At 39.0% G+C, this 22642-nt stretch overlaps 1 protein-coding gene across 1 annotated transcript in view; it reads left to right on the forward strand.

The window, feature by feature from the left end:
- PRSS38 (serine protease 38) overlaps window positions 1-22642 on the forward strand; it is a gene marked incomplete at its 3' end in the record, with an annotated part of 80567 nt that overhangs the window by 54565 nt on the left and 3360 nt on the right. Inside the window, 3 exon segments of the mRNA XM_082379541.1 lie at window positions 2497-2659; window positions 3248-3470; window positions 3474-3519. Coding sequence (XP_082235667.1) covers window positions 2497-2659; window positions 3248-3470; window positions 3474-3519 — 432 coding nt within the window.

The following is a 22642-nucleotide window of genomic DNA, read 5'->3' on the forward strand; positions in this document are numbered from 1 at the left end:
CACCTACTAGAAGATTCTGAAATGTGGACAAAAGGAGGCAGACTAGCTAGGGATCCCAGGACTTGAAGAACAACCCAGTCGGGAGTTTCCTGGGGTTTTCTTTCCTCCCATGTGTCCAACTTGGGGTTAGAGAAGTCTGCAACCTCGAAATACCAACACAAAATTGCACACACACACACACACACACACACACACACACACACACACACACACACACATTTAAGAAAAGTCAAAGGCCCAGAAAAGGGTTGCCCACCGTGACAGAAACATTTTTGCCACCCTGCCTGTTCTTGGGGCAAACATGAGGAGAGCTGCACCCCTCTGTTCTCTAACAAGCATTGCAGACACTGAGTTCACTGATAAGAGGCTATGTTCCAACCACTTTGCCCAGCAGTAAGGTGCTCCTCGTGGAACCTATAAGCCAAGATATCTCAACCTCAGCATTATTGACATTCGGGGCTGAAAAAGTCTTTGTTCTGGAAGGGTATTCTATGCATTATAGGATGTATAGCAGTATCCCTGTAAAACCCACCAGATGCCAATAGCACACTCCACCAATTCTGATAATCAAAAATGTATCCAGTTATTACCAAATGTGCCCTTGCAACATCACCCCTGATGGAGAACCAGTGCTATCTGACTTCCACAACCCCCTGCAGGAAGGATGGGACACACAAGCCAGACACATTGTGGAGACTGTCTTCTCTCCCCACCTGTAGTAGGAGGTAACACCATTCCCCATCTCAAGCCAGCACTGAGAAGACTGTGAGGTGGAGTCCTGTCATCTGGGAAACATGCAAGTGGACAGACCAGAATAGCCCTGCAGAGACGTAATAAACTAAACTGCTGTTGGAACCACAGTCCACCAGAGTGAGCCAGAATGTGTGTTCTGAACCTAAACAGGTTTGCAACTTGCTAAAAAATCAATAGAAGATTTAAGTGGGAACCAGAGTCTCACAGAGTAATACTCAAAATGCCTAGGACACAGTCCAAAATGACTTGTCACACTAAGAACTAGTAAACTCTCAATTCCAATAAGAAAAGGCAATTAGTAGACATTAAAAGACATTAATAGACATCAAGCTAATATAGCTGTTGAATTATTGGACAAGGATTTTAAAGCAGCCATTATAAGAATTCTCCATTGAACAGTTATGAACACACTTGAAACATATTAAAGGACAAGGAACAATGAAGAAAGAGAAATTATTGGCAATACATATAAAAGACAAGGGATTAATATCAAGAAATAGAAGGTACAGAGATTTCCCAATACCTCCTACCCTAACACATGCATTGCCTGCCACATTAACAATCTCTGTGCCTTCTGTTTAATTTTGCTGTGAACCCAAAACTGCTATAGAAAATAAAATCTATTTTTTAAAAAAAGAAATATAAGAAACAGAGTAGAGGTTGGCAAACTGTTTCTGTACATCTGAACTAATGTACATCTGTACATTCTGAACTAAGAATTGTTTGTACACTTTTTATTGCTTGGAGGTAAAACAAGAGAATATTCTGTGAGATGCAAAAATTAAATGAAATTCAAGTTTCAGCATCTGTAAATTCAGTTTTATTGGAACACAGTCCCGTTCATTTCTGTATGTATTGTCACAGCAGCAGAGTTCTGAAGTTTCCATACAGAAGGCTTAAGTAGTATAAGGCATTTTTCCATCGCTTTTTTCCCAACACCTGTATAACTCGCTCTATTCAATGGCACATTAGCAAATATGATCAAGAAGAGGCGTGAAAAGTGTTTTTACATTTCTGGAATGCTGCAACTGAGACATGACCAAACCCCAGCTTACTGGCTGGATGTTGGGAGACACAGGACGAAATTATTTCCATTGCATCAGCCAAGAGTGGGGAGAGAAACCAATGACCACCACCATCCGGGGCGCAAGACCACCCAGAGTCTACTGACTGCCCTCTAGGGAGTGAGACCACAGCGAGCCAGCCATAGCGGGGTGGGGGGGTGATGGAGGGGAGGATCATAGAGAGCTGGCTCCCAGCCGAGGAGTGAGAGAGCCGGTGTTTATGCTGTCGCGCTTTAATGCCATCGTGTGCCTGGGCACTGTCGCATGTTTGTGCCGTCACAAGTTGCGTGCTCTAGCCCTCGCATCCATGAGGCACTCCCACCTCATGGCCGCCGCGCTGACCGGCCCTCGCACTGGACCTGGAGAGTCCAGGACCCCGAGCCTCCTCCTGCTCCTGTTTCTCCTGCCTCACACCCAGGCTGCAGCCACGGCCCACAGGCACCCTGCCAGTGAGGGGGTCGCCTTTAGCCGTGATGTGGGTAGGACCCCTCCAAGCCCGGGTTGGCGGTGGTCCCTGCGGTGAATCCCGGGCTTCCTCCCCTCGAGGGTGGAGACCCAGTCTTCCGCGGTCCTCCCCCTTTTGCCTCCTCCCACTCACCCTCCTCGGCTTTGCCTGTGGCCAGGCCTGCCCTGGTGCTGGTGCCACTGCTACTCGCATACTCTGTCCTTCTTTCCTCAGCTTGTGGCCAGCGTCATATGCAGGGGAAGATCATGGGAGGCGTGGATACCCTCGAGAAAAAGTGGCCATGGCAGGTCAGTGTGCACTATGCCGGCTTCCACATCTGTGGTGGGTCCATCATTGATGAATACTGGATCCTGTCAGCCGCCCACTGCTTTGACAGGTGAGTGGGCAGTGCTGGATACCATTCCCGTGGAGGTCTAGGGCTGCAAGACCAACCACGTGGGTCACATAGGACTGGGACTTCTTGGAGGCAGGGGAGAGAGTGGGACCCAGCACACAGCTCCATCCACTACAGTTTCTTGCACAGGGCTGAGGGCTCCTTTAGGGCCCTCAGCTCTTCCAGAAAGGTGTGGAACCACATAATAGGATGAGAGGTGAAGAGGGGAGCCACAGCTTAGGGTGAGAGGAGAGAAGAGAGGACAAATCACAGGATGAGAGGTGATGAAAGACTTATCTTCATTGGCAGCTCATTGTACATCTGACAAGCTCACCATCCTGGGCTGTCCAGCAGGTCTTGGTGGGTCCCTGAATCCTCCATGGGCTCAGGTCAGGACTTTGTTGGGAGCAATTCTGCCAGACAATCAGGTCCCTACTGTGCTGGAAGGGCTTGCTTTCCACGTCCTGGCTGAGAGCTTGGATACCCAGGCTGCCATGCTCCAGGACTCCCTGAGCCTGTGATCTCATGGAAGCTCCTCTTCCCAGGTGCAAGGTGCGTGAACCACTATGCCTTTGTCCTCTGTCTCTACAGGAACAAGATTACTGAAGCATTTGATATATATGTGGGCCTTGTGGACCTCAGAGTTGCAGGCAATCACACCCAATGGTTTGAGGTGAATAAGGTGATCATACACCCCACATACGAAGTGCACCATCCTGTTGGAGGCGACATCGCTCTGGTGCAGCTGAAAACTCGCATTGTGTTTTCCGACTCTGTGCTTCCCATCTGTATTGCACCCCCAGATGTGACTCTTTAGAACCTTTCTTGCTGGGCTACAGGATGGGGATCCATCTCCCAACAAGGTAAGAAAACAAAGTGCAGGGTCGATCCCATTATTGGAGCTTGTGGAAGGGATGATGGCTCTATGACATTACAGGAGAGAACATGTTCTGTCCATTAAGGGGTTGCAAGTATCTGAGGACTGGAATCCCTATCCATCAATCACTATCTGTTTCTCTGTCAATGTAGAATTTTGTTTTACTCCTGGCTGGCTTTGTTGTTTACAGAGAAGTAGTTACATCTACTTTGAGTGTGGAATTAATATTTAGTATACCGAGAACACAAATTTCCAAGCATAGTTTTTCTTAAGATTTTAAATTCAATTTAGAGATAATCTTTTTTTAACTTATGAAAAAACATTTTAGTTATTCTAGTTATCCATAAAAGCCTTGCACTTTCTTTCTAAGTTTAAATCTGCATAATTTAGAATTTTTATGGTTATTTAAAAGATTTTTTTTTCTTTTTTTTTAAAAATTTTTTTTATTTTTACAAGAGATAAATAGACTGACACCAAGCATTGTACATGGATGACCACAACAAAAGCAACAATGATTGCAATTACCAAACATGAAACACACTCATACTATGTCATAATAAAGATTATTTTTAATTGCATTTGCTAATCAGACACAGCTGTTGATTTCTGCGCATTGATCTTGTTTCCAGCCACCATATAGTACTCATTTATAATATTTTGTCAGTTGATTATTTAATTGTTCTAGATTTTTTAATATCATATTTTCTTCAAATAAAGATTGTTTCATCACTTCCTTTCCTATATTTTATCTTTTATTTATTTTTCTTATTGAAATGGTTAGAATCTCTAGTAGAAATGTTGCTAGGTCTCCTTTTCTTGTTTTTTATTTTAATGGAAATGCTTCTAATGGTTTACTATTAAGTCTGTGGCTTGGTTTGGAGATTTCAGATTGATATCTTATACCAGTTTAAGAAAGTTTCATATCTGGTTTACTTAAGTAAAAAAACATTATTGCAGTTAAGTGGATATAAATTCAGATTAGAATGTTAAAACTTTAAATGTTAAATGTAGTCCCCATGGTAACCACAAAAGGAAATTAAGAAGGAATTTAAACATTTCACTACAAAAAATCAACTAAATGCAAAGAAGACAGGAATACAAGAAAATGAGGGGGAAAAAAGCTATAGGGCATGTAGAAAATAAGTAGCAAAATGACAGAAGCAAGTTCCTCCTTATCAGTAATTACTTTAAATGTAAATGGGTTAAACTCACAAATCAAAAGACAGAGACCAGAGTTAGGGAGATATAGCCAAGATGGCGGAATAGGAAGACCCTGAGCTCACCTCTTCTCACTGGAGCACCAAAATTACAACTACTGATACAACAACTATTGATGAGAAAGACTGGAATCCACCAGAAAAGATTTTCTACAACTAAAGATATAAAGAAGGAACCACAAAGAGATGGATAGGAGGGGCAAAGTCATAGTATAGTCAAGACCTATACCCTTCGGTGGGTGACCCATAAACAGGAGAATAATTACAAATATGGAGCTTCTCCCTGAGGAGTAAAGGGTCTGAGCCCCACATTGGGCTCCCCAGTCCTGGGATCATGCACCAGGAATATTTGGTTTTGGAGACCAACAGGGCTTACTTTTGGGAGACCCAGAAAGCTGTGAGAAATAAAGACTCTTAAAAGGCACATGCAAAATCTTACATGCTCCAGGACCCAGAGCAGAAGGAGTGATTTGAAAATGGCCTGGGTCAGACCCACCTACTGATCTTGGAGGGTCTCCCAGAGAGACAGGAGGCAACTGGAGTTCACCCTGGGGACACAGACACTGGTGGCACCATTTTGGGGAGCTCTTTCTACCACATGGACACTTGTGTTGACAAGCGCTATTTTGGAATCCTCCATCTAGCTTATTAGCCTCAGAACTCAGCCCTGCCCTTGCCCACTAGCCTATAGTCACCAGTACTGGGACTCCTCAACACTAACAACTAGCTGGGCTGGATACAGGCCCATCTACCAATAGACAGGTTGCCTTAAGACTTCCTGAGACAACAGCCACCACTGGACATGGCCTTGTCCACCAGATGGCTCAGGACCTGGCCCCACATGTCACTGTGCAGGCAATAGACCCAGGGCACACAAGGCCCTGCAGCCAGAGACACCAGGACACAGCTCCATCCACCAGTGGGGAGGCACAAGCCCCAGAAACCCCTGGGGTTTGGCCCTACCCATCAGTGAGCTGGCTTTGGCCTCAGGACCAGCCTCACCCACCAGTGGGTGGACAACAGGCCCAGGACAACTGCAGACACACAGTCTGCTATGGCAGGATCCAGCTCACCTACCATCAAGCTGGCACCAGCCCTGAGACAAGCTGGGCCTGAGCACTGCCCACCAGCAGAGCAATACATATGATTTGGGACCCCTAGGATCTGCAACAAGAAACCCCAGGAACCGGCTCTGCCCACCAGTGGGCAGACACCAGGTCCAGGATCTCCTGGACCCTGGCCCCACGCACCACCAGGCATATACCAGCCCCAGAAACACCACAGCCTTTCACCCTATCTTGTAGGAAGCAGCCAACTCACCAGCAGGCCAACACCAGCTCTGAGATATCTTGGACTCCTCAGCCAACCACCCTGGGATCCAGCCCCACTCACCAGTAGGCCAACGCTAGATCCAAGAATCCTGACCCCACAACCACCCACACCAGAACCTTGACTCTGTCCCCACAAGTGAGCCAGCACTAGCACCAGGACCCCACAGTGTTACTCAGACAGCCACCTCATGACCTGGCACCAACAACCAATTGGCAGCCTCCACACAAAGCAGGGCCTGGCAACCAATCTGACTGGGGGTCAGCCATACCTACCAGACAATCCTCAGCACTCAGCTTGCCACAGCAGGAGGACCCACACAACCCACATAGGGGGCATCACTAGAGCATATAGCTCTGGTGACCAGAGGGGATTACACTGCTGGGATGCATAAAATGTCTCCTACAAAAGGCTATTTATCCAAGGTTGGAAAATGTAACCAACATACCAGATACATAGATATTAACACAGCAAATTAGTCAAAATGAGGTGATAGGGGAACATGTTCCAAATAAAGGAACAAGATGAAACCCAGAAGAAGAACTAAGTGAAGTGGAGATAGGCAATCTACCTGATAGAGTTCAAGGTAATGATCATAAAGATGATCAAAGAACTCAGGAGAAGAATGGATGAACAGAGCGAGCAGTTAGATGTTTTAACAAAGAATTTGAAAATATAAAGAAGAACCAAATAGAGATGAAGAATACAATGACTGAAATGAAAAATACACTAGAAGGAATCAACAATAGACTAGATTATACAGAGGAACGGATCATCAAGCTGGAAGACAGAGTAGTGGAAATCAATGAAGCTGAACAGAACAGAAAAAAGAAAAAATAGAGAGAAATGAGGACGGTTTAAGAGACCTCTGGGACAACATCAAGCATACTAACAATTGCATGATAGGAGTCCCAGAATGAGAAGAGAGAGAGAAAGAGGCAGAGAACATATGTGAAGACATAATAGCTGAAAACTTTCCTAACTGGGGAAAGGAAACAGACATCAGGTCCAGGAAGCACAGAGTCCCAAACAGGATCAACCACACCAAGACACTTTGTAATTAAAATGACAAAAATTAAAGATAAAGAGAGAATATTAAAAGAAGCAAGGGAAAAGCAACAAGTTACATACAGGGAACTCCCATAAGGCTATCAGCTGACTTTTCAGCAGAAACACTGCAGGCTAGAAGGGAATGGCATGGTATATTTAAAGAGTGAAAGGGAAAAACATACAACCAAGAATAATCTACCTGGCAAGGCTTTCATTCAGATTTGATGGAGAGATCCAAAGTTTTACAGACAAGAAAACTTAAAAGAGTTCAGCACCACCAAACCAGATTTACAAGAAATGTTAAAAGGACTTCTCTAAGTGAAAAAGAGCCACAACTAGAACATGAAAATTATGAAAGGAAGAAACTCATCAGTAAAGGCAAATATACAGTAAAGATAGTAATCAACCACATACAAAGCTAGTAAGAAGGTTAAAAGATGAAAGTAACAAAACCATCTATATCCACAATAAGTAGTTAAGGAATACACAAAACAAAAAGAAGTAAAATATGATGTCAAAAACAGTAATCTTGAAGAAAGGGGAGTAAAAATGCAATGTTGTTAAAATGCATTTGAAAATAAAAGATCAGCAATGTAAAATAATCATGTGTATATATAGAAGCATTATATAATGTTAACCACAAAGAAAATCTATAATAGATACATATATTTATACATTATTTATCTTGGAATATTTTGATTTCACCTTCATGTCTGAAGGATAGTTCTATTGGATACAGAATTCTTCCTTGAAGGGTTTTTTCTTTCAACACTTTGAGTCTGTTGTTCTACTGCCTCTGGCTTTCATTGTTTCTGGTGAGAAGTCAGCTATTAACCATACTGTTTATCACGATGTAATTGGTTGCTTTTCTCTTATTGATCTCAGGATTTTCTTTTGTCTTTGGCTTTCAGGAGTTTAATCATATTGTGTCTAGATGTGTATCTCTTTGTGTTTATCTTTCCTGAGGTTCAGTGAGATTCTCAGATATGAAGATTCTTTTTCATCAAATTCAGGATGTTTTGGGCCACATTTTCTTCCATTTTTTTTTTTTTGCACTTCTCTCTCTCCCTCCCCCCCTCCCTTTCTCTCTCTTTCCTCTCCTCTTCTCACCTCTCTCCTTTCCCCTCTTTCTGGCAGTCTTGTTATATGTGTGTTGATGTGCTTCATGGTATCCACAGGTCTCTAAGGTCTGTTCACTTTTCTTCATTTTTTTTGCTCTATTCTTTTTTTAAATGAGTTAATTTATTTTTGGCTGCGTTGGGTCTTCATTGCTGCTCTTGGGCTTTCTCTAGTTGTGGTGAGCGGGGGCTACTCTTCATTGCAGAGCACGGGCTTCTCATTGCAGTGGCTTGTCTATGTTGTGGAGCACAGCTCTGGGCACGTGGGCTTCAGTAGTCGTGGCTCGTGGGCTCTAGAGCGCAGGCTCAGTAGTTGTGCCACATGGGCTTAGTTGCTCCACAGCATGTGGGATCTTCACGGACCAGGGCTCAAACCCATTTCCCCTGCATTTGCAGGCAAATTCTTAACCACTGTGCCACCAGGGAAGTCTATGCTCTATTTTTTAAATTAGATAACTTCTACTAATCTAGCTTCAATTTCACTGATTATTTTTTCTGCTATCTCATATATTCTGTTGATCCAACCTACTGAATTATTAATATTGGTTACTGAACTTTTCAACTTTAGAATTTCCATTTTATTCTTTTTTTATAGTTTTTGTATTTCTGCTAAGATTCCCTATGTGTTGACTCATTATCATGATATTTTCATTTAACTTTTTAAATGTAGTTTAAAAAAATTCTTTAAACATACTTATAACAACTGTTTTGAAATATTTATCAACTAAAATCAACACCTGGGACCACACACAGCTTCTTCATATTGACGTGTTTTTTCCTGAATATAGGTCATACTTTCCTATTTTTTGCATAGAATTTTTATTGTTGAAAACTGGGCATACATAAAACATTGTAAGAACTTTGGATTCTGATTTTCCCTGAAGGTTTTGATTTCTTTTGCTTTGTTTTGGGTAATTTGCCTGGACTTAGTTTGCAGAATCTCTCTTGTAGTTTGTAGTTGCTGAGGTCTGTGCTCATTCTTTTATTCTTAATTCTTATATTTATTATTTTTATTCTGGCTTCCTAAGTGTCACCACTGTGTCTTAATATCTCATTGATTAGCCAATGATTTGGGCATCTCAAACTTCTAAGGCTTCCACCTTTGACGGTGGGTTTTGTGTGGAGGCTGGTGAACACATTTAGAGTCTGTGTGACTCTTGAGTCTGCCTCAGCTTTTACTTTTCACTGAGCCCACTTGTGCCTCCATGTTTATACATATAGTTACACAGTCACCCCAGGGATCAGTGGAGATTTATCTAACCTTTCTATTGCTCTCTTATTTCCAGAGTCCCCATAAATTTCCTTCAGAGACTCTGTTCACCCCACCCAGAATGACAGTCTCAGACCAACACTGCTTTAGGTCTTCCTTACTCATTTCCTACAAATCTAGATACTTTAAATGACAGTACAAAGTGTTGGGTTTTTTTAGCTGTCCCCTCCAAATCAAGTTCTCTCCCTCTGGCAGAAAAACTGCTTTCCCAGCCAGCCCTACCAAGGTAAAACTACCACAGTGACAGAGCAGAGATAGAGGGGTGTCAAGGGTGGTGAAGCCCCAGACAACTAGGTCAGACTTTTGCCATTGTTACCCAAAGTTCCACCAGTTGTTCATGAATAAGCACCTCTCAAGTTTCCTTTGCTTTTGTTTGACCTATGGAGCCCTGAAATTTTTAAAAATAATTTTGTTCAGTTTTATACTTGTTTATTGGAGAAAGGGTTTGCTGACATCTTCACTCCATCCTAGCCAGAAATCCCATGTGTAGACTTATTTCTAAATTATTATTTTGTACTGTCTGTTTGCTGCTTTCTTTTAAATATTTTCCCTGTCATTCTCCCTTTCCAATAGACTGATTTCCTTTTTTTTATTAATTAATTAATTTTATTTTTGGCTGTGTTGGGTCTTTGTTGCTGCATGTAGGCTTTCTCTAGTTGCTGAGAGTGGGGGCTACTCTTCATTGTGGTGCACGGGCTTCTCATTGCAGTGGCTTCTCTTGTGGAGCATGGGCTCTAGGCATGTGGACTTCAGTAGCTGTGGCACACGGGCTCAGTAGTTGTGGCTTGCAGGCTCTACAATGGAGGTTCAGTAGTTGTGGCACATGGGCTTAGTTGCCACGTGGCATGTGGGATCTTCCCAGACCAGGGCTCGAACCTGCGTCCCCTTCACTGGCAGGTGGATTCTTAACCACTGCGCCACCAGGGAAGTCCCTGATTTTCTATATTACTTTTTTACTGTCTACTGTTCTGCAAGTTAAATTTCCAATTTTTAATCTTCTTGTAGCTCTTCTTAAATTTTTAACATGCATACCTGAACATACATGAGTTATGAACATATATACTCATGTATGTTCAGGTATACATGTTATCCAAAGGAAAAAATACCCTGTTTCATATATTTATACATATAAACATATATATGTTTTATTATTTCATATGTTACTTCCATTTTGTATGTTACTGTTTTCCAGTATTTTCATTCCATCTTTTTTATACAATCAAGATTATTCTCTTTTACTGTTGTTTTATACAGGACATGCTTATCTGGCTTTATGCACATGTTAATCTAATTTTTTTATTCCTAGCATTATACTTCTTTCAATTAGGTTTACTTTCCTTATTTCCAAAGAATATGTTACAACTCTTAAACAAAAAAGGATTAAAGGAGAAATCACATATTAAATTAGAAAATATTTTGAGATGAATGAAAACAAAAACACATTACCAAAACTTATAGAATGCAGTGAAATCAATGCTCAGAGGGAAATTTATAGCCATACAAGAAGTCAGACCTCAAATAAATAGCTTCATTTTATGACTTAAGGAACTATAAAAAGAACAAGCTAGACCCAAAGCTAGCAAGCGGAAGGAAATAATGAAGATTAGAGCAGAAAAAAATGAAATAGAGAATAGAAAAAATTAGAGTGAATGAAATAAAAGTTAGTTATTTGAATAGATCAACAAAATTAACAAAACTTTAGCTAGACTGACCACACACACAAAAAAAGAAAGATAAAGTACAAATAGCTAAAATCAGAAATGAAACAGGAAACATCACGACTGACCTTACAGAAATAAAAAGGATTATAAGATAATACTACAATGAATTCTATGTCAACAAATTAGATAACTTACATGAAATGGGAAAATTACTATAAACACTCAAATTATCAAAACTGAATCAAGAAAAAATAAAAATTCTGGATAGATTTATAACAAGTAAAAAGATTGAATCAGTATTCGAAAACCTCTCAACAAAGAAAAGTCCAGGACCAGATGACTTCACTGGTGAATACTACCAAACATTTTAAGAAAAATTAACACCAATTATTTTCAGATTCTCCAAAAAATAGGAGAGGAGCTCATTCTATGGGGCTAACATTACGCAGACACCAAAGCCAGACAAAGATGCCACAAGAAAAGAAAATCACAGACCACTATCCCTCATGAATATATATGCAAAAATCATCAACCAAATACCAGCAAACTGAATCCAACAGTGTATTAGAAAGATTATACACTACAACAAAGTAAGATTTATTCCTGGAATACAAAGGAGGTTCAACACACAATAATTGGTCAATGTAATATACCACATTAAAAAGTGGAAAAAAACCGTATGATAATCTCAAATGATGGATAAAAAGTATTTGACAGGATTCAACATCCTTTCATAATTTAAAGAAACACTCATAAAACTAGGGATAGGAAGGTACTTCTTCAAGATGATTTAAGGCATTTATGAAAAACTCACAGCTAACATTATACTCAGTGAAGAAAGACTGAGAACTTACCCCTAATATCAGGAACAAGACGGGATGCTCATTTTCACCACTGGTGTTCTATATTGTACCAGACTCTAGACAGATACATTAGGCAATAAAAAGAAATGAAAGGCATCCAAATAGGAAATGAAGAAGTAAAACTATCTCTCTTCGCAGATGACAGACAATAAACAAATTCAACAAATTTGCAGGGCACAAGATCAACACACACAAAAATCAGTTTCTATACACATTAATGAACAATTGAAAAAGGAAATTAAGAAAACAATTCCATATCATCCAAAAGGAAAATCACCTATAAATAAATTTATCCAAGGAAGTGAAAGACTGGTATACTGAAAGCTACAAAACATTGCTGAAAGAAATTTTACAAGACCTAAATAAATGTAAAGACAAGTCACGTTCCTGAATTGGAAAACTTAATATTGTTAAGATGTCAGCACTCCCCAAAGTGATCTACATATTCAGTGCAGTCTCTATCAAAATTCCAACATTTTGCAGAAATGGAAAAACTGATCCTCAAAATCCTATGGAATTGGAAGGGAACCTGAATAACCAAAACAGTCTTGAAAAAGATCAAAGTTGAAAGACTCACACTTCCTGATTTCAAAATTTTCTACAAAGCTACAATAATCAAAACAATGTGGTACTGGCATAAGAATAGATATATAGATCGGTGGAATAGTACTGAAAGCCCAGAAATAAATGCATACATCTATAGCCAATTGACTTTTGACAAGGGTGCCACTCCACTAAATGCGGAAAGAATAGTTTGTTCAACAAATGATGATGGGACAACTGAATATCCACATTCAGAAGAATGAAGTTGGACCCCCATCTCACACCATACACAAAATTTTAAATGGGTCAACAACCTAAATTTAAGAGTTAATATAAAACTCTTAGAAGAAAACATAGGAGTAAATCTTCATGACCTTGGATTTGGCAGTGGATTCTTAGATATGCTTTGTCTTAGACTTCATGTTTAAGAAATCATGTAGCATGTGTTCTTTTTTCTCTTTCCTTAATCCTACTGTTTGTGAGATTCATCCACATTGTTGTTCATATCAGTAGTCGCCTTGTTTTTCTGTCATTCAATCTTCCATTGTATGAACTTGGCAAAATTTCTTTTATCCATATTCCTTTAGATAGACATCTGAGTTGTCCCCAGTTTTTAGGTCATATGAAAAAGTCTACAACAAATATTATTGTATAAGTCCTTTTGTGAACATACGTACTTGCTTATCTTGGGGATATACTTGGTAATAGAATGTGTTGGCTATAGGGTGGGGTAAATTTAACTTTATTAGAAACTGCCAAACAGCTTTATAAACTGGTTGTGACTTTTTATATTCCCATCACCAATGTATGAGAGTGCTAGTTGCTCCACATCATTGCCAGCACTTGATAGTATCAGTCTTTTTCACTTTAGCTATGCTGATCATTGTGTCGTGATAGCTTCTTGAGGTTTTATGATTTGTAGAAGTTTTAATATATTCTAGATACATGTACTTTGATAGGTATGTAAATATTCTCTGCTAGTCTATGGCTTGTTTTTTTTTCTTTTATATGTAGGGTCTTTTGTATCCTGCTTATGAAGACTTGCTTATTGTAAGCGCATGAAGATAATTTCTCCATTTATCCTAGAAGCATTATGAGTTTAATTTTTACCTTTAGTTATAAGATCCATCTAAAATTAATTTTTTGCATGTGATGTGAGGAAGAAAAACAAGGTTCACTTTTTTCTATATTGATATTCACTTGCTCTAGCACCATTTGTAAAGAATATCGCCTTTTTCCACTGACCTGTATTGGCACCTTTGTCAAACATCTTGTGACCGTATGTGTGTGGGTCTACTTCCAGGCTTACTATCCTGCCACGTGGATCTCTCCAGTACAACAGTGCTGTGTTTACCATAACTTTATGATGAGTCTGGTCTTACACATCCTCCACAGTTGTTTCTCTTCTTCAAGATTATCATGGGCATTCTGGGTCCTTTGCATTTCCATATGAATTTTAAAATTAGTTCCCCAATTTCTACAATAAACCTACTAAGATTTTGAATGACTCATTGTTTTCCATGGCTCTTGGCACTGTTCTCTGAGATATCCTGCTCCTTGGCTACTTCTCAAAAGGGCCTTGAAAAATACCACATTGAGCAAATTTCCCAGCCTCTCCTGGGGCCCAGAGCCTTTTCGACATTTCGAACATCACACTACCTTTTAGCCCAGACTGGCAACCCTTTTACATGTACAGGTCTTGAGCTGTGTGGTCCTGCTGGTTATGGCTGAGCTTGCCTGTGTATCTGATGGTTGTCTCTCTATGGGCTGGCCTGTGACAGACTGAGCCGGAGTGCTAGACTCTGATTCATGCATCTTTCACTGTCCAGCAGGCTGGCCAGAAAACGTCCACAGGCAGTGGTGGAGAAACACAACACCTTTTTTTAAACATCTTTTTGGAGTGTAATTGCTGTATAATGTCGTGTTAGTTTCTGCTGTATAACAAAGTGAATCAGCTATATGTACACATATAACTTCATATCCCCTCCCTCTTGCATCTCCCTCCCACCCTCCTTACCTCACCCCTCTAGGTGGTCACAAAGCACCGAGCTGATCTCCCTGTGCTATGCAGCTGCTTCCCACTAGCTATCTATTTTACATTTGGTAGTGTATATATGTCAATGCTACTCTCTCACTTCGCCCCAGCTTCCCCTTCCCCTTCCCAGTGTCCTCAAGTCCATTCTCTACGTCTGCGTCTTTATTCCTGTCCTGCCCCTAGGTTCTTCAGAACCTTTTTTTTTTTTAGATTCCATATATATATGTTAGCATATGGTATTTGTTTTTCTCTTTCTGACTTACTTCACTCTGTATGACAGACTCTAGGTCCATCCACCTCACTACAAATAACTCAATTTCGTTTCTTTTTATGGCTGAGTAATATTCCATTGTATATATGTGCCACATCTTCTTTATCCATTCATCTGTCAATGGACACTTAGGTTGCTTCCATGTCCTGGCTATTGTAAATAGTGCTGCAATGAACATTGTGGTACATGACTCTTTTTGAATTATGAGAGAAACACAACACTTTTTGAAGCCTTTGCTTGCAACACGTCTGCTCAAATCCCATTGACAAAGCATGTCATGTGGTAAAATTCAGACCTAAGGACTGAGAAAATACATTATACCTCTCAATGGGAGTGACTGCAAAGACATATGGCAAAGGGCATATATGTAGGAAAGTATGGAGAATTGGATTCATTAATGAAATTCATTTCCCCTCAATTTATAGTTTACTACTTAACAGGTAAACACTTAACATAGTATAACTCCATTTCCCCCTTCAATTCCTTATGCTATTGTTCTATATTTTACTTCTGCACACTATATTGACTTTATTGTTGCTTTAAACCTTCAGTAATCCTCCAGCATACTTTTCAATAGTCTCATTTTTAACCTCATTCAGGAAATGATTGACCCAACGCTCAAATTCAGTTTACTCTGAAACCAGGACCACTCATCTCCTAGCAATATTTCTCGTCCCCCAGGTTTATCTTACAAATGTCTGCACCCCAACCTCTGCAGGAGGATGGGGGGATGCACACCCACGATCTCTGTAGGCCCAGATCATATGCATTCTCCACGGTACTCTCATCCTAGGAGACCTTTCCCAAATTCATCCCAGTCCTCTCTCCCTTATCAGACATCCAGTGTCATTTCATATGTCTGGTATCTGTCTATCTTGCTTTCTTTGGCCATCAGGGGCAGAGAATGGGAGTCATCCCATTTGAACCATCCATTCTTGGTTCAAAACACACTATTCATTGGTTCATACGTGATCCTCTTTATGTTTGTTTATAATAATATAATGCATACCTATGTAAACATCTCTCAAATAGGGAAATTAGAACACTGTAACTTGTATCTGCTTTATGATCCTGACCCTCTTGGGTCTTCTCATTTGAGGGAACTTCTTAGCACAAATCTTTTTTCCTTTTTTTTTTTTTACTGTGTTAAAATACACAAAATATAAAATTTACCACCTTAACTATTTTTAAGTGTTCAGTGGTGTTAAATACATTCACATTGGTGTGCAACCATCACCACCATCCATCCCCAGGATTCTTTTCATCTTGTAAATCTGAAACTCTATACCCATTAAACTATGTGTGTATATATATATATATATATATTCTTTTTCAGATTTTTTTCCATTACAGGTTATTATAAGATATTGAATATAGTTCCCTGTGCTATACAGTAGGTCCTTGTTTATCTATTTTATATATAGTAGTATATATATCTCAGTTTGTCTCCCCCTACCCCCACTATCCCCTTTGGTAATCATAAGTTTGTTTTCCATGTCTGTGAGTCTGTTTCTGTTTTATAAATAAGTTCATTTGTATCTTTTTTTTAGATTCCACATACAAGTGATATCATATGATATTTGTCTTTGTCTGACTTACTTCACTTAATATGATAATCTCTAGGTCCATCCATGTTGCTGCAAATGGCATTATTTCATTCTTTTTATGGCTGAGTAATATTCCACTGTGTATATATACCACATCTTCTTTATCTTTTCATGTGTCAATGGACATTTAGTTTGCTTCCATGTCTTGGCTATTGTAAATAGTGCTGCTATGAACATTGGGGTGCATGTATCTTTTCGAATTACTCTGGGTATATGCCCAGGAGTGGGATTGCAGGATCATATGGTAACTCTATTTTTAGTTTTTTAAGGAACCTCCATACTGTTCTCCATAGTGGCTGAAGCCACCAACAGTATAGGAGTGTTCCTTTTTCTCCACACCTTTTTAGCATTTATTATTTGTAGTCTTTTTAATAATGGCCATTCTGACTGGTGTGAGGTGATACACCAGTAGTTTTGATTTGCATTTCTCTAATGATTAGCGATGTTGAGAATCTTTTCATGTGCCTGTTGGCCATCTGTATGTCTTCTTTGGAGAAATGTCTATTTAGGCCTGCAAAATTTCCTTCCTTTTGAAGGCTGAATAATATTCCATAGTGTGCATACACCACATTTTGGTAATCCATTCATCAGTCAGTGGACACTTGGGCTGCTTCCATGTTTTAGCTATTGTGAATAATGGTGGTATGAAGATGGATGTAGGAATAGCTATTTTAGCCCCTGCTTTCAATTCTTTAGATATATACCCAGAAATGGAAATACTGGGTCAAATGGTAATTCTATTTTTAATTTTTTGAGCAACCTCCATTCTGTTTTTCATAGTAGCTGTACCGTTTTATATTCTCACCAAGAGTGCACAAGTGTTCCAACTTCTCCACATCCTTGCCAACCCTTGTTGTTTTCTGTGTTTTGATGGTAGCCATCCTTATGGGTGTGGACTGGTATCTCATTGCAGTTTTGATGTGCATGTTGAGCATTTTTTCATGTGTTTATTGGCCATTCATATGTCTTCTTCAGAGAAATGTCTATTTGAGTTCTTTGCCCATTTTGGAATCAGGTTGTTTGGGTGTTTTTGTTGTTGAGTTTTAGGAGTTTTCTATATATTTTGGATGCTAGTACCTTATAAGATATATGATTTGCAAATATTTATTCCTAGACCATAGGTTGCCTTAAAAAGGCAACTGTGGATAGTGTCTTTTCATGTACAAAATTTTTAAATCTTCATGAAGTCCAGTTTGTCTGTTTTTTTCTTCTGTTGCCTGTGCCTTTGGTGTCGTATTCAAGAAATCACTGCCAAATCCAATGTCATGAAATTTTCATCCTATCAATATTTTTAAATCTATTGAGATTTAATTTGTGGCCTAAAATATGGTCTCTCCTGGAAAATGTCCCACGTGTACTTGAGGAAAATGTTTATGCTGTTGTTGGGTGGAATGTTTTGTATATGTCTATTATATCTAGTTGGTTTATTGTGTTAAGTTCTCTGTTTCCTTGTTTATCTTATGTCTGATTGTCCTATCCATTATTGTGAGAGAGGTATAGAAGTCTGCAAATATTATTGTAGAACTTTCTATTTCTCCCTTGAATTCTGTCAGTTTTTGCTTCATATATTTTGATGTAAATATTTATAATTGTTATATCTTCTTGCTGTTTTGAGTCTTTTATTAATATGTAATGTCCTTTTTTGTCTCTTATAAACTTTTTTGATTTAAAAATCTATTTTTTTTCTGATATTAGAATAACCACTCCTGCTCTTTTTTGGTTACTATTTGCATGAACTATCTTTTTCCATTTTTTCACTTTCAACTTGTTTGTGCCTTTGGATCTCAAATGACTCTTGTAGTCATCATATAGTTAGGTCATGTGTTTTTAATACATTCTGAAAATCTCTGTCTTTTGATTGGAGCGTTTAAGTCTATTTAGATTTAAAGTAATTATTGATAAGGAGGGACTTACTTCTGTCATGGTGGTACTAGTTTTCTATATGCCCCATAGCTTTTTTGTCTCTAATTTCCTGCATGACTATTTTTTTGTATTTAGTTGATTTTTTGTAGTAAAATGTTTAAATTTCTTTTCTTTCCTTTTGTGTATACTTTATAGCTATTTTCTTTGTGATTATCTTGGGGATTACCTTTAACATTCTAATTTGAATTTACAACAGCTTAACTTCAATAACATACAAAAACTCTGCTCCTTTAGAGTTCCACCCACAACCAATTTGGTTGTTGATGTCACAAAATTACATCATATACATTTTGTGGCCCCAAACATAAACTAACAATTCTTTTAAATGCATTGGTCTTTTAAATCATGTAGAAAACAAAAAGTGCAGTTACAAAACATTGTTACAATAATACTGCCTCTTATCACTAACAATGTATTTATTTTTATTGAGATCTTCATTTTTTCATATGCCTTTAAGTTACTGTCTAGTGTCCTTTCTTTTTACCTGCAATACTCCCCTGAGCATTTCTTGCATGGCAAGTCTAGTGGTCACAAACCCACTCTACATTTGTTTATCTAGGAATTTCTAAGAATAGCTTGGTTCTTCCCTGCTTTGGAGAGACAGTTTTGCCAGATTAAAATTCTTGGTTTGACAGTTTTTCTCTTTTATCACTTTAACTATATCTGTCCATTGTCTTCTGGTCTCCAAAGTTTCTGATGAGAAATATACTGATAATCTTATTGAGGATCCCTTGTATGTGATGATTCTCTTCTCTTTTACTGCTTTCAGAATTCGCTCTTTGGCTTTAGCTTTTGAAAGTTTGATTATAATGTGTTTCAGTGCGGATCCTTTTGAATTCATCTTTCCTGGAGTTTGTTGAGCCCCTTGGATTTTTATATTTATGTCTTTCATTAAATTTGCAAAATTTTCAGCTATTATTTCTTAAAATACTCTCTCTGCCCCTTTATCTCTCTCTTCTCCTGGGACACCCATAATGTGTATGTTGGCTTCTTGATGGTGTCCCACAGGTCCCTTAGGCTCTGTTTGATTTTCTTCAATCTTTTTTCTTTCTGTTCCTCAACCTCAATAATTTCCATTGTCCTATCTTCAAGTTCACCGATTCTTCCTTCTGCCTGCTCAGAGCTGCCTTTGAATACATCTAGTGAAGTTTTCATTTCAGTCATTGGACTTTTCAGCTTCAGAGTTCCTTTTTGTTTTGTTTTTAGATTTTCTATCTTGGTTGATAGTTCCACTTTGCTCACACATTATTTTCTTGACTTTCTCCACATCTTTTAGTTCTTTGAGCGTCTTTAAGACCATGATTTAAAGTTTATCTAATATATCTGCCTTTATGTCTTTCTCAGGGACAGATTCTGTTAATTATATTTTTCCTTTGATTGAGCCATTTCCTGTTTCTCTGTATGTCTTGTGGTTTTTTGTCGAATACTGGACATTTTAATCTAACAATGTGGTAGCTATGGAAATCAGATCCTCCCCCTTACCCAGGGTTTGCTGGGTTTTAAAAAATTTGTGTGTGTTAGTGATTGTTGTAGGCTGTCTCTGTGCAGAGGACCAGTTTGAGGTTGAGATCTTATGTTTTTTCTCAACCTTTACCTGGGCATGCATGGTTACTTTCTAATTTTCCCCATATATTCAGTTGCTTTTGAATGTCCTAGTCTTTAATGTCTGGATCCCAAAGAAGAAAAGTGAAAAATGAAGGGAGAAAAGGGCCATGGCCCCATAAATTCCCTAGAAGTCACTTCAGCTGGAGCAGGAGGTGCTTGTGACAATTGGGAGAGGTGCAACAACAATGGCTGCCTCCCTCTTTGTGTGTACCTCTGTGATCAGAGCAGCAATCAAAGCACAGATCCCCAATATACAGAGGACAGGGTCTTCTTTGCTCACCCTGGCTCTCACATGCTGTGTGCAAGCTCTCCAGGAATATGTGTACAGCCGCCTGTCCCAGGGGTGGGGGTGTGTAGCCGTTACTGTGCTAAGAGCTGAAATTGACTAAAGGTGACTGCAATTTACCCTCCAAGCCTTCAACAGATTCTAGAGTTCCAAAATACTTACATCAGACAAATTCTGCCAGTGCAGTTGTCCTGGTGGGAGACAGATTCCTAGTGTTTCCTGCTTGGCTATCTCCCAGGATCCTCTCCACAAATCTCTCACAGACAATCATGGTATATATATGGATTCCAGGGAATAGAATCCACTACCCCTCAGGAACTAAGGCCACAGATTGGGAAGCTTGGACCTAAATAAAAGAGTGGCAGGTTCCATTCTCTTCTAACTGGAAGCTGCCTTTATATATCTTTTCATCCTGTATGAGACCCTGGGCCTGACTTACCCTGCATTCAAGATACAACCACAGTGTTATGGCCTTCCCTCAGCAGAACTCAGTGAGAGAACCATCTAGAATGCAAGAACATGCTCTAGGATGCACAAATCAAAAGTGGTCCAAGTAACCCTAGGGCCACCTAATGCAGTTTTGCAGTTTCTCAATCAAGGCCAAGAAACCAAAAATAACTAGAAAGTAGCCCCATCTTTATTTAGGTCGCTTAGATAACATTACATGGGTTCTGACTTCAATACAATACATATTTCTTCTTTATTTCCCTCTTCTCCTATTCCACACCAGCAAACCTCTGAAAATTACCAGCAACAACAAAAGAACTCTCTGACACTCAGCTCACAAGACCACACCGTTTCCCACTCACGCAACTCTTTATTGAATGTTCTTCAGTGAGCTTCTGTGGTCTTTTTTTTAGCTTTTAGAATTGTTTCTTTTTCTGTATAAACATTCATGAAACTCTCAAATCAATACATTTAACATTTTCACCATCTCAAAAAGTTCTCTTACTGCTTTGCAGCCAAACTCTTTCTTCTAAGGTAAGTATTGTTCTCATTTCTGTCCCCATTAATGTTTTATGTTTTTGGACTTTATATAAATGTAATTACAGTACTCTTTTGCTCAATATAGTCTGTAAGATTTATTCATGTTTTGCATGTGTCATTAGTTCCTTTTTGTTTATTGTTGAGGAATATTTAATCACATAAATACCAAAATTAATTTGTCTATTCTTCTGTTGACTGACATTTGGGTTGCTTCAGTTTGGGGCTATTGTGAATAAAACTCTTATGAATATTCTCTTACAACTCTCTCTACATATGTGCTTTCATTGCTCTTGGGGGCATACATGACAATGTGTTTACTTATTTATGCAGTTCTGAGAAACTACAAAGGATTTTCCGAAATGTATGTACAATTTTACACTGTCAGCAATGAATAAGAGTTACAGATCTCTTTGTCTGAAGAAGTCTTTATTTTACCTTCAGTTTTGAAAGATAATTCTAGATATAGAATTCTGGGTAGACGGTTTTCTGGTTTTATTTTGCTTTGCAAGAGGCTGCTTCATTTTATTCTGGCTTGCATAGTTTTTGATGAGAAACTTGTAACTCTTATTCGTGATCCTCTGTGTGAAATATTTCCCCACCTCCCTGTCTTCAGGATTTTCCTTGACTTTGTTTTGCAGCCATTTGACTATGATTCCTTCTTTCTTTCTTTCTTTCTTTTTCTTTCTTTCTTTCTTTCTTTCTTTCTTTCTTTCTTTCTTTCTTTCTTTCGTTGAGCCATGCGGCCTGCAGGATCCTATTTCCCTGACCAAGGATTGAATCCATGCCCCCTGCAGTGGAAGGGCAGAGTCCGAACCACTGGACCACCAGGGAATTCCATTGACTATGATGTTTCTAGGTGTATGTGTTTGATTGTTTTATTCTGGCCTGGGGTTCTCTGAACTTCTTGAATCTCTGGTTATTATAGTCTTTAATTTTGGAAATTTCTTGGCCATTATATCTCCACATATTTCTTATCCCCTGTACTCTCTTCTTCTGGGAATAATTCCACATATGTTATACTGCTATTGTCCCACAGCTCTTAAGTGCTCTGTTTTGCTTTATTCCCCACTCTTTTCCTTTTGTGTTTCAGCATGGGTAATAGCTATTAACCTATCTTCACATTCATTGATTCTTTCCTCATTTGTGTCCAGTCTGCTGATACACCCATTGAAGTAATTTTTTAATCTCTGATAATGTGTATTTCTGGCATTTCCAATTGGTCCTTTTTTTTTTTATAGTTTCCATATCTCTGCTTAAATTCTTTATTTTTTTCATGCTTGTTGTTTACTTCTTAATAATTTCTTCAACATATTAATCATAGTTATTTTAATGTTCCTTAAATAT

This window comes from Balaenoptera borealis, assembly GCF_965194805.1.
Source record: "Balaenoptera borealis genome assembly, chromosome: 2".
NCBI classification, from domain to species: Eukaryota; Metazoa; Chordata; class Mammalia; order Artiodactyla; family Balaenopteridae; genus Balaenoptera; species Balaenoptera borealis.